Genomic DNA, 15,546 nt, shown 5'->3' on the forward strand with positions numbered 1-15,546 from the left:
TCTCTTCTGATCATTATTTAATGGGTGAATTAATTAATGCACTTTCCTGAGTTTGAAAATGTTCAACAGCCTCGTTAATGACAAATATTCTTAAATGTGCTCATTGAATCCTGTGGGCTAATGATTAATAGAGCAGCTATCAATGAGATAATGAATCCATTCAGTGCTGTCATTCTCATTAATTTGGGTTACTTTGTTCAGGCATCTTTATTTAATATTCATGCATGTACGTAATTGCTGCAAAACTGCACGGGTATACTGGAATTCTTTGTTTAATTGTCAAAGGATAGTTATTATCTATCAGTCTAATTAGTTAGAATAAAATCTATATCATAACTGTTCTCAGTTTTGACATAATTATATCTTTCACACAAGGCACAATTTTATTTTATTTTGACAACCTAATATTTCTGCTTCATGTTTATGCAACTGAAATATAAAAAAAATAAGTGGCAGGTCTTGACCATTTCTACAGGCAGGGTCCATATAAAAAGTGCTAACTAGTCATTTTTTTAACTAGTCAAACCTGATGGTGTTGAGTTTGTGGATGTGCACATCTTTTATTTCTTTGTCATACTCTCAGCATTTATATCACTTTCAGCCTCACTACCTGGATCTCCCCTGTCTCTTCCTGCTCTTCCCTCGCTCTCCACCTGACGATTCAATCCTGCTTTCTCTTCTTGCTAATTGGCTCTTTCTTCAAATGAATCATCTGGTTTTGTCTGACTTTCTGACTTTTTTTTTTTAATAAGTACACAAAGCACTTTCTAATCTTGGTTAGATAACAAGTTATACACATATAATAGAAATTAGATATTCTGAATAAAATTGCTTTATATGACTGTTAGATTTACACACGTAAAACAGCATGCTGGAAAAGTCAGGTTAGTTCTAAAATACTTTGTTCATCTTAATATTTTTTACTATCAAAGTCTTCATATTTATTGACATTTTCTATCCATTTTATGATCACAAAAGCTAATTGGCCATATGTGTAATTATTATTTGATAATTGACTCACACCGCATGCAGGGGGCTGCAGTGGAGCCAAGAATATTGTCACAGGGGCTCCAACCCTGGCATCTCTCCAAAATCCCCTATGGTATTGTACCACATATTGGATACTTCAAACTAAATGTGTGTAAATGGACAGAAAGCTGGTCATTTTTTTATGCAGGCTGGGAGACATGGAAAAAACACATTAATACCTGCTGAAGTGTGTTGGCTTCTCACACTGGCCTATACAACACATTTACCATGTTCAAACAATATCTTTTAGTATACGTTTCCTAAAACGCTTCAAGGTAAGCAATAACTTCGAGAACTTGCACGTGTCAGTGTTCTGGTTGCTTTAATATAACAGTCTGCCTGCCTTATCAAAGTCTGTGGGTATTAATGGTCCGCAGACCCACCGTGGTTCTGGTTCAGTAAAAATGAGATTTGAGGTGAGGACTATTATTATGTAATATGAAAGTCTGATTGGAGACAAGGCACCCATTTTTTGTCTGAATATTAATACATAAGTCTAATTGCATCCCGTTCCTCAGCACAATCGTGACAAATCAAAACATAGAAAAAAATGTTTTTGTTTCATCAGAACCTTACTGCCAACCACAGAGTAAATGATGTCATTGCCACTGAGGAAGGGCCACAGACTCTGGTCGGTCGCTTTATGTATGGCCCTCTGGACATGGTCACTCTGACCAGAGAGAAGGTATTAGAGTGATGTTTCTTAGCCCAAACTCCTAAAATCACTTTTGAGGTTTATTGTGTATTGTTTTTTTTTGTTTTGTTTTTTTCAGCTTCATATTTCTGTCTTTCTCTCCCCTAGGTGGATGTGTATGTGATGACTGAACTGCACTCAGGATGTTGGGTGCACTTTGACACCAAAATCACCAACAGCAGTGGCAAAGTGTCTTACACTATCCCTGACAGCAAAAGATTTCCTCAAGGAATTTATCCTATTAGAATGGTCGTTAGGTATGTAAAGGTTAAGTATAAATTTTTTCAGAGTATGCTGAAAATTATTTTTAACATCAGTTTTTAATGATTTAGCTAGTAGCTATTTCATTCATTATTTCATGCTGTATGAAATTGGGAGCATTTCTTTAAGGCTTTCTGCATATGCTTTTGGTATGAACAAATATCAATACAAATAAAAAAACTATTTATTCAAAGTGGCTGCAACATAACTATACAATATGTTGTAATTTTTAGGATTCTCGAAACAATGTTTACAAAACATGAATGACATTTTTATGCTCAACCTTTCTTTCTCTTGCCCTTCAGGGGAGACCAGACAAGTGCAGAGGCTTTCCTGACTGTGCTGCCACAGGGAATGGAGTGTACAGTATTTAGCATTGATGGGTCTTTTGCTGCTAGTGTCTCTATCATGGGCAGGGACCCTAAAATGCGTGCCGGTGCTGTGGATGTAGTCAGGTGAGCAATTCATGTGGGAATAAGGTAGAAGAGCATAAGTAGAGCAAACGGACCACATGTGAAGCTTCTGATTTCAGTACTGACTAAATTCAGATTAGGCTGATACTATTGATCAATATTAATGTAATGAACACAAGAAGAGTGCATTTTGACGCTTTTTATATTATACTGTACTTAGATACTGGCAGGACCTGGGATATCTGATTATCTACGTCACTGGGCGTCCAGACATGCAGAAACAGAGAGTGATTTCATGGCTTTCCCAGCACAACTTCCCACAAGGGATGATTTTTTTCTCCGACGGGTTGGTGCATGACCCACTGCGGCAGAAAGCCATTTTTCTTAGGAATCTCATTCAGGAGGTAAAACGGATCTTGGCCCAAATATGGCACAATTATTTTCTTTTTCTATACAAAACAACTCTCTTTGTTGTGCTTTATATTTTGTTGGTCTGTACATTCTTAATTGACTTCATTTCATTCAATTAGTGAAATACTTTTAACTATAGTGAACAGGCTTGCCAAGCTTTTGAGCTAATGGTATTAGTTATGATGGTTTTGTTAGTATTCATTTGTTGTTATACCTGTTGCCTTTCTTTTCTTATGTGTCCACTGCATGTTAGACTATGGCTTATTTGAGTTATGTTTTCTAAGTGGCATAGAGTGCATTAAGGCCAAAGGCACAGTTTACCATTTCTTTGTCTTTGTCTTTTATTTTCTTACCCACCCACACACAAATACACTTACTTTATACATAATCTTATTAAAAAATTATGTGGCAGCAGTAAAATACATTGAAGAGCTTCACATAATGTTCACGTCAGACAAGTAGGATTAAATTGTTCAGAAATTGCAAATTTTCTTAGATTTTCATGTATAACGGTCTCATTAAATTTAACAAAATGGTACAAAAAAAAAAAACACCACAGTGTGCCACAGTTGCAAGTGGAAACATTGATGAGAGAGGTCAGAGGAGAATAGACGGACTGGTTTGAACTTACATGAAAGCTATGGTAAGTCTAATAAGTTCTCAGAAGGCACAATGCTTTAAATATTGAGGCAGTGGCGATACAACAACAGAAAGTAGGAATCTGAGGCTACAGTGGGCACAGGCTGAGATAGATAGATAGATAGATAGATAGATAGATAGATAGATAGATAGATAGATAGATAGATAGATAGATAGATAGATAGATAGATAGATAGATAGATAGATAGATAGATAGATAGATAGATAGATAGATAGATAGATCGATCGATAGATCGATCTATAGATCGATCGATAGATCGATGGATGGATAGATGGATGGATGGATGGATGGATGGATGGGCGGGCAGACAGACCGACGGGTGGGCAGACGGTCAGATGGACAGACAGACAGACAGACACATAGATAGATTTAATTCTTCCTTCTATACTTTAGCAGAAATTCACTGTCTGCCTTTTTGTTCTTGTTAGTGTCACATTCAAATCAATTCAGCCTATGGCTCCATGAAGGACATCTCAGTCTACAGCATGTTGGGTCTCAGCCCAAAACAAATTTATATAGTGGGAAAACCATCCAAGAAACACCAAAACCAATGCCAGGTAAGCTAACTAGGTTTTGTTTTTGTGGTTTTGTTTTGAAAATGTATACCATATGTTCTATGATATACAGTAAATGTTTCCTTTACATTCTATATGTTTCAATAGGAAAAAAATCAATACATGTCTAGATTTCATGAAAATTTCATGACAATGTCCTGTAAAAAGTGGATAGGTTATCATAGCAACTATTTTATCTACAGGCATCATTATCATTGAAACACAATTTAATTTCATTTGAAAAATAAATGAATAATATAAATCAATTTCCATGGTTTCATCCTTCTCATCAGTGTTAATTTATTTGCTTTACAATATCATTCTTATATGTTTGTAGATTCCTTTAGGTGTATTATTGGAAATGTAGTCATTGGAATGTCAATCTTTTCAACAAGTAATTGTCAGAAATAATATACTGCTTGTGGCATACGTATAGTGCTTATAATGTACAACAATGCATTTAATGTAACTGTGTGTAATCAATGTGTACTTAATCTTTTTTTCTTCTCATACTTGCTACACCCTGTGTTTCTACTCTTATATGCAGTTTCTCAGTGAAGGTTATGCCATGCACCTTTCCTCACTGCAGTTTGGCCACCAGATCCGGCTGCAGAAGACCTCATCTATGCGCATGATAATGCGTAATAGCTCTTTTGGTTCTTTTGTTCTCTCAACAAAGCCAGACTTTCCACCCAAACGCACACACCTGCGGCGTACCATGTCTGTGCAGCAGGCTGAGCTCCCTAAGACACTAATTCCTAAACCGGAGCGCTCCCAGAGCCAGCCTGAGTCTAATAAAGACCACAAGTTTGAAGGAGGAATAGGCCATAGTATGTTTGTACTGGGGGGCATGGACCAGGATAATACCAATCCTTGACATAGAAAAAAAAAAGAAAGAGAAGGAGGGACAGGTGAAGAGAACAGTGTCCAGGTAAGCTCTTTCAATAGTGTATAAGGAGTTATATTCTTGTTAGCCAGTAAAACAACGAAAATAGATTGTGGGCTGAATTGGGGCTTGCTAATGACTAGTCTTAATTTCAATATGATAAACATTTTTACAGACACCAGTGTATTTTAATTGTAAATTTCATGTTTATTTGGAAAAAAAGGATTCTGATTTTCCAAAGAAGATCAGCTATAGCTTTAGCTTGCAGTGTAATTATTGCTCTTGAAATTTTGTTTTATCATTCTGTCATCTATAAATCTATTGATTTGTTGGTATACAGTGCCTTGCGAAAGTATTCGGCCCCCTTGAACTTTGCAACCTTTTGCCACATTTCAGGCTTCAAACATAAAGATATGAAACTGTAATTTTTTGTGAAGAACAACAAGTGGGACACAATCATGAAGTGGAACGAAATTTATTGGATATTTCAAACTTTTTTAACAAATAAAAAACTGAAAAATTGTGCGTGCAAAATTATTCAGCCCCTTTACTTTCAGTGCAGCAAACTCTCTCCAGAAGTTCAGTGACGATCTCTGAATGATCCAATGTTGACCTAAATGACTAATGATGATAAATAGAATCCACCTGTGTGTAATCAAGTCTCTGTATAAATGCACCTGCACTGTGATAGTCTCAGAGGTCCGTTTAAAGCGCAGAGAGCATCATGAAGAACAAGGAACACACCAGGCAGGTCCGAGATACTGTTGTGGAGAAGTTTAAAGCCGGATTTGGATACAAAAAGATTTCCCAAGCTTTAAACATCCCAAGGAGCACTGTGCAAGCGATAATATTGAAATGGAAGGAGTGTCAGACCACTGCAAATCTACCAAGACCTGGCCGTCCCTCTAAACTTTCAGCTCATACAAGGGGAAGACTGATCAGAGTTGCAGCCAAGAGGCCCATGATCACTCTGGATGAACTGCAAAGATCTACAGCTGAGGTGGGAGACTCTGTCCATAGGACAACAATCAGTTGTATACTGCACAAATCTGGCCTTTATGGAAGAGTGGCAAGAAGAAAGCCATTTCTTAAAGATATCCATAAAAAGTGTAGTTTAATGTTTGCCACAAGCCACCTGGGAGACACACGAAACATGTGAAAGAAGGTGCTCTGGTCAGATGAAACCAAAATCGAACTTTTTGGGAACAATGCAAAACGTTATGTTTCATCACCCTGAACACACCATCCCCACTGTCAAACATGGTGGTGGCAGCATCATGGTTTGGGCCTGCTTTTCTTCAGCAGGGACAGGGAAGATGGTAAAAATTGATGGGAAGATGGATGGAGCCAATACAGGACCATTCTGGAAGAAAACCTGATGGAGTCTGCAAAAGACCTGAGACTGGGACAGAGATTTGTCTTCCAACAAGACAATGATCCAAAACATAAAGCAAAATCTACAATGGAATGGTTCACAAATAAACATATTCAGGTGTTAGAATGGCCAAGTCAAAGTCCAGACCTGAATCCAATCGAGAATCTGTAGAAAGAACTGAAAACTGCTGTTCACAAATGCTCTCCATCCAACCTCACAAGGCACTGTATCTCCAGCCTTTGTAGAGCTTGTGTAATTGTCCTTTCTTTAATATTTCAAAGAATTTTGTGCTTTGCTGACTTCCACTGAAACACCTAAGCGCTGATAAGTGGTCATGTATTATTTGCTAATAATTCTTCCTTATAACCTGCAAAATAATCAAGCTCTTCCTCTTTTTTTTTTTTTAGCATACATCACAATATACTTAATGTGAATTGAAATGGGTTTATATTTTATAACTATTTTTTTAATAGACTTAAAATAGAAAATTACTTATTGTTGAATATCATTTAATAATCACAGGCTTTTTGCTATGAAGTGTGACATCATTAACAGAAGCAAATTGTGGATTAGTTGTACATCTGAACTCTATTGAATATATTTAATTTGTTTATTTTTGTTTATTTTCATGCAAATTTAAACAAATATGTCCTAATTTTTGACAGATAGCTACACCACCCTTCTCTGAGTGTCTGTTTCATTGCATCACAGTATAACCTTTAAGACCAGTGTGAAGGAATTGTAAAATCACGTTTAAATATGGAACATGTCGCTTTGGACTTAAATACAACTCGTTGTACTTTACACCACCTAGCATGCACATTCACACACACTTATAAATTAGTGTTTTGTGCCGTACGTGCTGTTGTTTTTTTTTATCTGTATGTGGGAGGCAGTTTGAAACCTCAAAAATGTGAATAGTAATTTTACCTGAAATGCCTGTTGCTACACTGAATACACTGCCTTACATATGACAAGGACTTGTCCAAGCATAACTACGGCTCATTAGAGCCTGCAGGGAAAGAGCTGACATCTTCCTGTTTCACTCTGTTCAGCAGAGCTTCTTTTCATCCAGAACAGCCTCATTGGTATTCACAGACAAACTCAGGGAGAGCTATTATTAGGAACAGGTATTTTGTGGTCTGTGCTCAGTGAGCTTTCTATTCCGTAAACAGAAATCTGAATGCAAATGTCCAGTAGAGCTAAATGTGCAGTCTGGTAATCTTAAAACAGATTTCTCAGGCAATTTTAAAATCTAGCAATTACTTAAAAGGAAATTATGTTTGCTTAATGGGCTAAGAGATCACAGCTTGTATTCTTCTTTACAAAGTAATGCCGATTATCTTTATTTTAACAAAACCTATTCTCAGATGGGATTTTAGTGTGCTATTCCTCTTTTTCTGCAGGATGATAATCATGGGTGTGGGAAGGGTGGGGGATTGTATTTCGGTCAAGCAGAGACTATAGAACCTGTAATAGCAGGTAGAATAACGTTGATAGGTTTGTTGTTAACACTGCCACTGTGCAGATAGTGTTTGATTGGGCTGTTTGTTTGAGTCCATGTGTGTTTGGTAGCTTATTCAATACTACAGAAATATAACATTAAAATATAGGTGTTTAACTTGGCTATACTTGATTGTAATCTATGTTGTATACTATGGCTACTTACCTTGATGTTGAAGGGTATTTATAATGTTACATGTAAACAAGCCATAGAGCCCATACTGTATGCTGTGCTGTAAAAGCAATTACACCTTCCTGCATGCCTGGCTGTATGCCTTCTTTTAACCTTAATACTCTGCAGACCTTGTCTCCCTCATAAGATTTTCTGCCTCCATTCTACTGTAGGTTGACCAATCTTTTACAGAGCTCATGATGATTTGACTTTGAATGATTTGACCTTTTCATCCACCTTTTAATACCACCACTGGCATTACAGAGGGAGAGGCATTTCACATATGGAGGGTGAATACCATTTTCCTAAACATCATTTGGAGCAGTTCAGAATCAATATTTGTCTAATTACATGACAAAAACATAAACATTTCTAATAAAATACAACCTACTCACCAGAGATGCATACTCATAATTTGCACCGCTCCTCAGAGGCTGTATGCCAGTGGCACGGCTCATAATCACTGGTCTGGTTGTGGCAAACAAACCCTTTCCCAGGCTGAGACAAGCTAGCTAGCTTCAGGGTTGGCTCTCCTCACGAAGTCTAGCTTTTCTTGAAAATTTATTTTTAAGTATGTCCGAGAATAAATAATTTTGTCTTGCTCCATAGGCATCGAAAAGTCTAACTCAGATGTATTAATTTGTGCAGAGCGCTACAGACGTATTTTGCTAGTCGAAATTGGCTGTAGCAGTTTCCCTCTGACCAACCAATCAGAGGATGGAAAAATGCTTACGCTATTCTAAAGCAAATTTAAATTCAGATTTTTTTTTAAAGTACCAGACTCTTTGCTAATAGAGACTAAGTTTAAAAAAAAGGCCAGCACTACTGACTTTGAAGGCCCTGGGCAGATTAGATTGACAAGGCAGCACATAGAAGCCAAAATCTGATTGGACAAAAAAATCTAATATCCACATACACATACTGGAAGCAGTGCAGCCAAGAGAAATTCTATTAAATAAAGAGAATAAATGAAGACAATTTCATGGAACAAATATTATAAACAATTAGGTCAAGATTCTGTGTTTAGGCCAGCAGAGAAGGCTTTGCTGGCCCTGACGGCCCACCACTAATATATACAGTATATATAAAACATTCTAAAAGTAGTGATAAACAGAAACACACACACACACACACAAAATCAAAATCAAAAGCTATATATATCTACTATAATACATCTTGTTTTTTATTGTCTGAATGCAGGACTTACTGTTTGCTTTCCAGAAGCCTAAGCTTTTAAATAAGTAGTGTATTTTATGCAGGTTTCATAATTTTTTAATTGGTTTGCAATCATGTATTTTTACAGTTTCCATTTTAAATGCAATGCTATAAGACTTTGGGTGTTGGACTATGATGAACTGTTGCCTGAATCAACACTGTCTGTGCACTGTACTGAAAATGTGTTTCTTTGATCAGATTTGTCCTGAAGGGAATCATTTCATGCTTTTTTTCAATAAAAATAAAAACATTTTCAATAAAAATGACCAATTTTTTTTTTATAGAAATGACCATGTAATCCATATAATCCTCTATTGAATTCATTATGTCAACCATTCTTTCAATCTAGAGCAAATATCTAGAGCTAGAGTGTCTAACAAATACTTATAACTTCACCTCTCCTTGTATTCAACGAAAACATTGTAACAGCTGCATGCACTAAAGCGCATTTAGTGTATTAGTGCAAGTAATATTTTAAATTGAATACATTTACCTTCTCAAATAAGCAGGGTTCAGAATATGAGCCTAAGCTTAGAATCCAATCTCATTTATTCGCTTAAGGCAGTAGCACAAATATAGATTCTCAATTGTTATCCCACTGAGCAAGGAGTCACATTGTTGCTAGGCTGGAGAACAAGCAGTGGCATGAAAAATGAGAGCAAGTGCCACTGTTTCTTTGTAACTGTAGTTGTGCACTTATGGGGAAAGCTGCTGCATTAGATATAACAAGTCTAAAAATACAATCAAGATCATATCAGAAAATCAGATATCTGAAAACTTCCCTTTCTAAATGATGTACAAACAATATTTTATTCAGTCAAGCTTCCCTGTAATTATTTTCCATTAGCCATAAAAGAACTGGTAGAATATTGTGTCTGATACACATCAGCAAGTGTATTCATGTTTTGCAGTTCTACAGAGAGAGGTGACATTTGTCCATTATATGAAACAATTTCACCCAATTACCTTTTTCAAGGACCTCCCTGTGGATTGACCTCTTTCATGACCTGATCTCCCACTGACTGCTCCACAGGCTTCACATGTCAGTCATAATGCAGTATGATATATTGCTGTAATATGCCCACAGTGGTTTGGGTTTAAGAGATTCTAAAAAAGAAACTGCTAAAACATTTTGAACTACTGCTGCTGAGTCTGGGTCTTTAGAAAATATGTAGCTATTTGTTAAATCTATCATCCTGTCATAGGTTTAATGAGGGCTGAATCCTCTCAGTCCCTGTGTATTCTAGAGCTTGCAGTACCATTACAATGGCAAGCAAAGGTTCCTCCCATCTGGTCCATGATGGACCATTTTCAAGGATGATTTAATGGGTTATTTCAATCATTCCCCAGTTGCTAACGATTGCAGGTGGCTGCACAGAGTCTCTGCTTTACTCCCTGCTGTCTTTACTTTATCCCTAAGTCTTTTACATTGACAGTGGATGCATATGATAATACTTCACAAAAAGGTCTCTGTCAGTCCACACTGTACAGCTGGACATTTCTGTACTAGTGGCAAGAGAGTGAACAACAGAGCACTTTGATTTTTGCAACTCCAGTATTCAATTGTCAGTTATAAGTAGCTTTATAAAATTTATTTCTGCCAATTTTGTTTTTGTTTTGAAAAAGCTATCGTTTGACATAAATATTTATTAAAAATAGCTGAATAGTTCTCTTTTACTTTTTCGATTTAGCTTGACAGCTACTTCAAATTCAGTTAGTTCAAATATTAATGAATTTTAATGTTGGAAATGATGTTGGCTTTACTAGATACCAAACACATCTATTCAGCTTCATTGAACTTGGAGTTATTAGATTCAACATAATCTGTTCCCATTGGATTTTTTTATTATAGCCTTTACTGTTTGCATCTTATAAAAAAGTTTACTAGAACCAGTATGCATCTGTACCTTCTCAACAAATGTGTGAAAATTTGTTTCCCTTATTATGTATGTGAGGCACATATGGTGCACACCCTTCAGCAAAAAAAATATTTTTAGGTAAGTCTTGTCCTAGATGATATTGTTGAAACAGTTATATGGGTAATGTTTTTTTTATGTTTACTGCCCAGTAACATGTCAAGCAAGAGAATCATAGTCTTTTTCTACAGATTGCATGACCCATACTTCAGGTGCAGATTCCCCTGATTTTACCTGCAAGAAGACCACATTCAGGGCATTGTTTGTTGCTACATTTTCAGCACAAAAGCATGCCATATGTGGTGTTTTTTTAGCGCATGACCTCTACTCAAAGATGTTTTCAGAGCCTCTCAAAAGATAAACTCTTGCAAGTGAACACATGCCTATATTAAATGTCTTGGTTCCTGGCCAACCTTATAGAGTTCATTGCAGTTTTCAGTGAAAAGTATCTTTAATGTTATGAACAAACATCCATTAGTAATAGGAAAATATTGGATAACTTTGTGAGTCAGATAATTTTTCTCTTCAGAAGCATATTACACATAAATGTCAATTTCAACCCCTTTTACTAAGAGAAACAGTTCATCCAGCAGATGAAAATATTCCTCTATTGCAGAATTTAGTCATCTATTTATCAGAGTAAAACAGAGGAGTAGGCATGTGGGGACCAATCTAGTGGTATTCCTCATGCACTAAATGCCCAAATAAAAAAGAAAATTATATTTATAGTCTCTTCAGTTTAGGCAATATGTTTTTGTTATGTTAACGAAATTTCTTTACACTTCTTGAGGAGATTATGCAAAATGAGGAGATGGAACTAATTATGCTTCCTGCTGTTTTAATACTGAAAATAGATTGCGCTTCTGAAATTGTCTCAATTGGACTGTGAGAAAATAATTTTTACCACAACGTATTGTTTGCATAATATATCCAATAACAGTGTTTTTCCATGAACTGTGAAATGAAATGTTTTCAGATGTTGCGAGGTACCCACCATTGGAGCACTGTTGCTCACAATTTAAAAAAAAAAATTTATGTTTACTTTTATGTTATGCCTTGTTTCTGTTGATTATCTGTTTGTTCCTGAAGCAGGGATTATTTGCAGAGATCTCTTCGGCTGAATTGCTTGAATGAATTTGGGCAGCTGTTAGTGCTGAAACTGCCACTGTAGTTTTGGTGAAGGCTCTCTGGGTGCTTAATGTTTTGTATGACCGATTTGAACACAGTGTAACCCAAATTTACCCAGCAGGGCCCTAACCTGCATCTACACATTACTAACCAGTATGACTGAGGAAGCTGTTATTATTATTATAATTTCCGAAAGGTGCCCAGCATATTGCTGCTCTTTGAATCACATTGCAATAGTATCTATTATCAGCCAGGATCATGATTATATTAGCAGTCTTTTGTATTCATGCATAATATATTGATTATACATTTATTTTAAATAGATTTTATGTTTTTTTCAGGGTTACTTTAAGTTTAATCTTAATCATGAATGTATATTTAAAAGTTGCTGGAAGGATAGAGTTTTAGTAACCAGTATCTTATAGCAATATTTTCAATTTAGTGTGTCAATACTGTGTGCTAGAAGAAGAAGCATCTGAAGCCCAGCTGTCCACAGACACAGAGCATATTCAAAATGGGGGTCCAGAATGCCTCTTATATTTACAGTACTGTATATACCAGACCATCACCCTATTCAGGACAATCTTCAAGAGTAGGTGAATTGGATGGGATTACCCAGGGCCTCTGCAGCATTGAGGAAAATTGACTGCATCATCTCAAATTACAGTGAAATATGTGGGTGATGTGGTGTGGGTGTTAAGATTCTGCAACCAAAGCTTTTTTCTAGTATACTTCTTCTAATACTTCTAATGTATAATGAATAAAAGAATGCATGCAATGAATTATAGTTACTATTTACAGAGCTTTCAAAAGAATAAAAAAGAAAAAAATATGCGATATTTTTTGTCAAACCTTTGTCAAACTATTGTGTATGTAAAAATTTGTTGTTTAAAAAAAGCTTTATTTTCAGTTACCTTGGCTTGGCAAACAGTACGGACCTCACTTTCTGCACAGTGTATTGTCATGCTAAAACTAGGGCTTTGTAGGTCCATTGAGGGCAGAGGTGGGAAGTACAAAGTACAAATACTGATTTTTTTATCAGTACTTCATTGTTTATTTTTACTTTTACTTTCACTCTACTTTTTTACACGATAATCTGTACTTTCTACTTCTTACATTTTCAAAACAGGCCAAGTCTCAAATCAAGCACTAAAATCCACCATAATGCACACAATTAACCCTCTGGGGTTGACAAAAGCGCCAACCCATTGTGGCATTTTTTCCTCATAACGCAGAAACTAACTTAAATTACTCTTTTTTTGTTGTACAAATAAGAGCAATACATTGTTAGAATCTGTACAGAGTCTCCTTTTTTTGCACACACCATAATAAGAACAAACCGCTGTGCTTTTGTAAAATAAATAAAACAGACAGGGGGCGCGTTCTGCTGTCTCTGTCATCTCTCTTCACAGACACATAAATAAAGCAACCTGAATCTCAGTTAATACTTGCCTTACAGACAATAAATATATGAATAAAAAGCTCAAAATGTCTACATTTAATTAAATCAAATTACATCAAATATTTTTTTAAACGTAATCCGTATGAAAGTAAGAAGTGGTACAGTTTCTTGGGCATCACCTCATTAACCGTCCGTGTGGAAACATAGCAAAGATTCCGTTCAGTGTCCTTATTATTAATGTGATTTAAAACACCATAATTACTTCAAAACATTTACAAGAAGTTTTTGTCTTCATGCTTTATGTTAAGTTTAGTTTCACTAATAATAAACATGCATTTGCATAAAGCATCCATACTTGTCCATGCCCATGTTCATTCATTCATTCATCTTCTCCCGCTTATCCATAAATCGGGTCGCAGGGGCAGCAGTCTAAGCAGATTCCCCAGACACTTCTCCGTGTCCAGGGATCAGGCTGTCAAGGCCCCCGCCTTCGACTGCTGCCCAATCCTCTCAGCACCGGTCCCTTACGGTCCCTCCTGCAGGTGGTGAGCCCACGGGAAGGCGGCCCCACGTCGCTCCGACATCACGGTCCTTGATTTATTTTTCTCCCCTGGGTCCCCTGGAGCATAGAGGGTTAAGGGCCTTGCTCAAGGGCCCAAGAGTGGCAGCTTGGCGATACCGGGGCTTGAACCCCCGACCTTCCGATCGGTAGCCCAGCGCCTTGACCGCTGGAGCCACCACTCCCCCCATGCCCATGTTGATTAGAGTATTAAAATTGTGAAAAGTTTTAATTTAGTTTTAATTAATTGCGATTAATTTGTGATTAATTGTGTGTTAACTCAGGACAATCATGCAATTAACCTTGATTGAATATTTTAATCAATTGACAGCCTTAATATTAATTAACTGTTACTGTATATATATATATATATATATATATATATATATATATATATTGTCCTGTTTAGGGTTCTCAATTCTAGTCAACTATGTTCACGCTCATTTTTTTAACAAACAGATTACAGTGTAGCTTTTGCACACAAAATGCAAGGTCAATAATCCAGTTTTATTCACCATTTATTTTAGCTTTTTATTGCATTTTATTTTGGCAAGTGTTTGGCACTGTTTCTTATGTGCATGTTGACTGAGATTGCTTTATGCATGGTGTGCAAATTCTATCTAGCTGGCAAAGCACAAGCATAGAGAAACACAGTGATGGAGTGCCCTTACTACCTAATTCTGTGGGGCACTTGTATATGGGAAATCTTATGATCGATTCATTCTAGGTGTAATCACTGCAATCCATAATAAACAGTTATGGCAATTTAAGTCCTTCAGTACTGCCATAATGAAAGAAAACAACAGAAATGCGTCATTTGCTGCTGGTTTTTTTTCTTTCATGAACGCTGCAGGCAAGCCACATTTCCTCAGCCATGGCCCTAAAACAAAAATACCACCCTTAGCACTGCCAACCACTGAACATGTACATTTTCATTAGACCTGGTTGTAAAAGTACACTTAAAATATTTTTGTGATTTATATGTAACATGTTTTTCAGGGTTGCTTTGTGCTAAAGTGAGGTGTTTGCCCATATAAAATGTGTGATAGGGGAGGTTTACTTTAAACTTCTTTCCAAATTCAACACTAAAAGTTTCTGAATGTCACCCATCAAGACTCACACTGTTGTGTAAACATCTTCAATTTCCAAAGAACTGCATTTACCATCAGAGGTTAAACACATTCACAGATGTGAAATTATTCTTTGAGGTTGGCAAGATGAATTGTTATACTTGAGGAGGCAATGAACTCGCAGAGAAAGAATGAGCTCTATGTCTATTATATTCTATCACTTCCACACAGTGCAGTGAAATGAGATTTCTGTTTTTGAGTGTTTGGGTCAGTACTTTCCTACAGAGAGGAAGAAAA

At 36.4% G+C, this 15,546-nt stretch overlaps 1 protein-coding gene across 2 annotated transcripts in view; it reads left to right on the top strand.

Moving 5' to 3' along the window:
• LOC310729962 (membrane-associated phosphatidylinositol transfer protein 3-like) overlaps positions 1-5,087 on the top strand; it is a 47,340-nt gene extending 42,253 nt beyond the window's left edge. For both annotated transcript variants that reach the window (XM_083548669.1, XM_083548668.1), the window contains exons 13-18: positions 1,598-1,714; positions 1,832-1,980; positions 2,290-2,439; positions 2,618-2,801; positions 3,898-4,026; positions 4,571-5,087. In XM_083548669.1, the coding sequence (XP_083404795.1) occupies positions 1,598-1,714; positions 1,832-1,980; positions 2,290-2,439; positions 2,618-2,801; positions 3,898-4,026; positions 4,571-4,900 (1,059 nt within the window). In that variant the 3' untranslated portion in view covers positions 4,901-5,087. The remainder of the gene's footprint in view (positions 1-1,597; positions 1,715-1,831; positions 1,981-2,289; positions 2,440-2,617; positions 2,802-3,897; positions 4,027-4,570) is intronic.
• The last annotated feature ends 10,459 nt before the right edge of the window (positions 5,088-15,546 follow it).

The sequence above is a fragment of the Silurus aristotelis genome (assembly GCF_946808225.1).
Source record: "Silurus aristotelis genome assembly, chromosome: 8".
Taxonomy (NCBI): Eukaryota; Metazoa; Chordata; class Actinopteri; order Siluriformes; family Siluridae; genus Silurus; species Silurus aristotelis.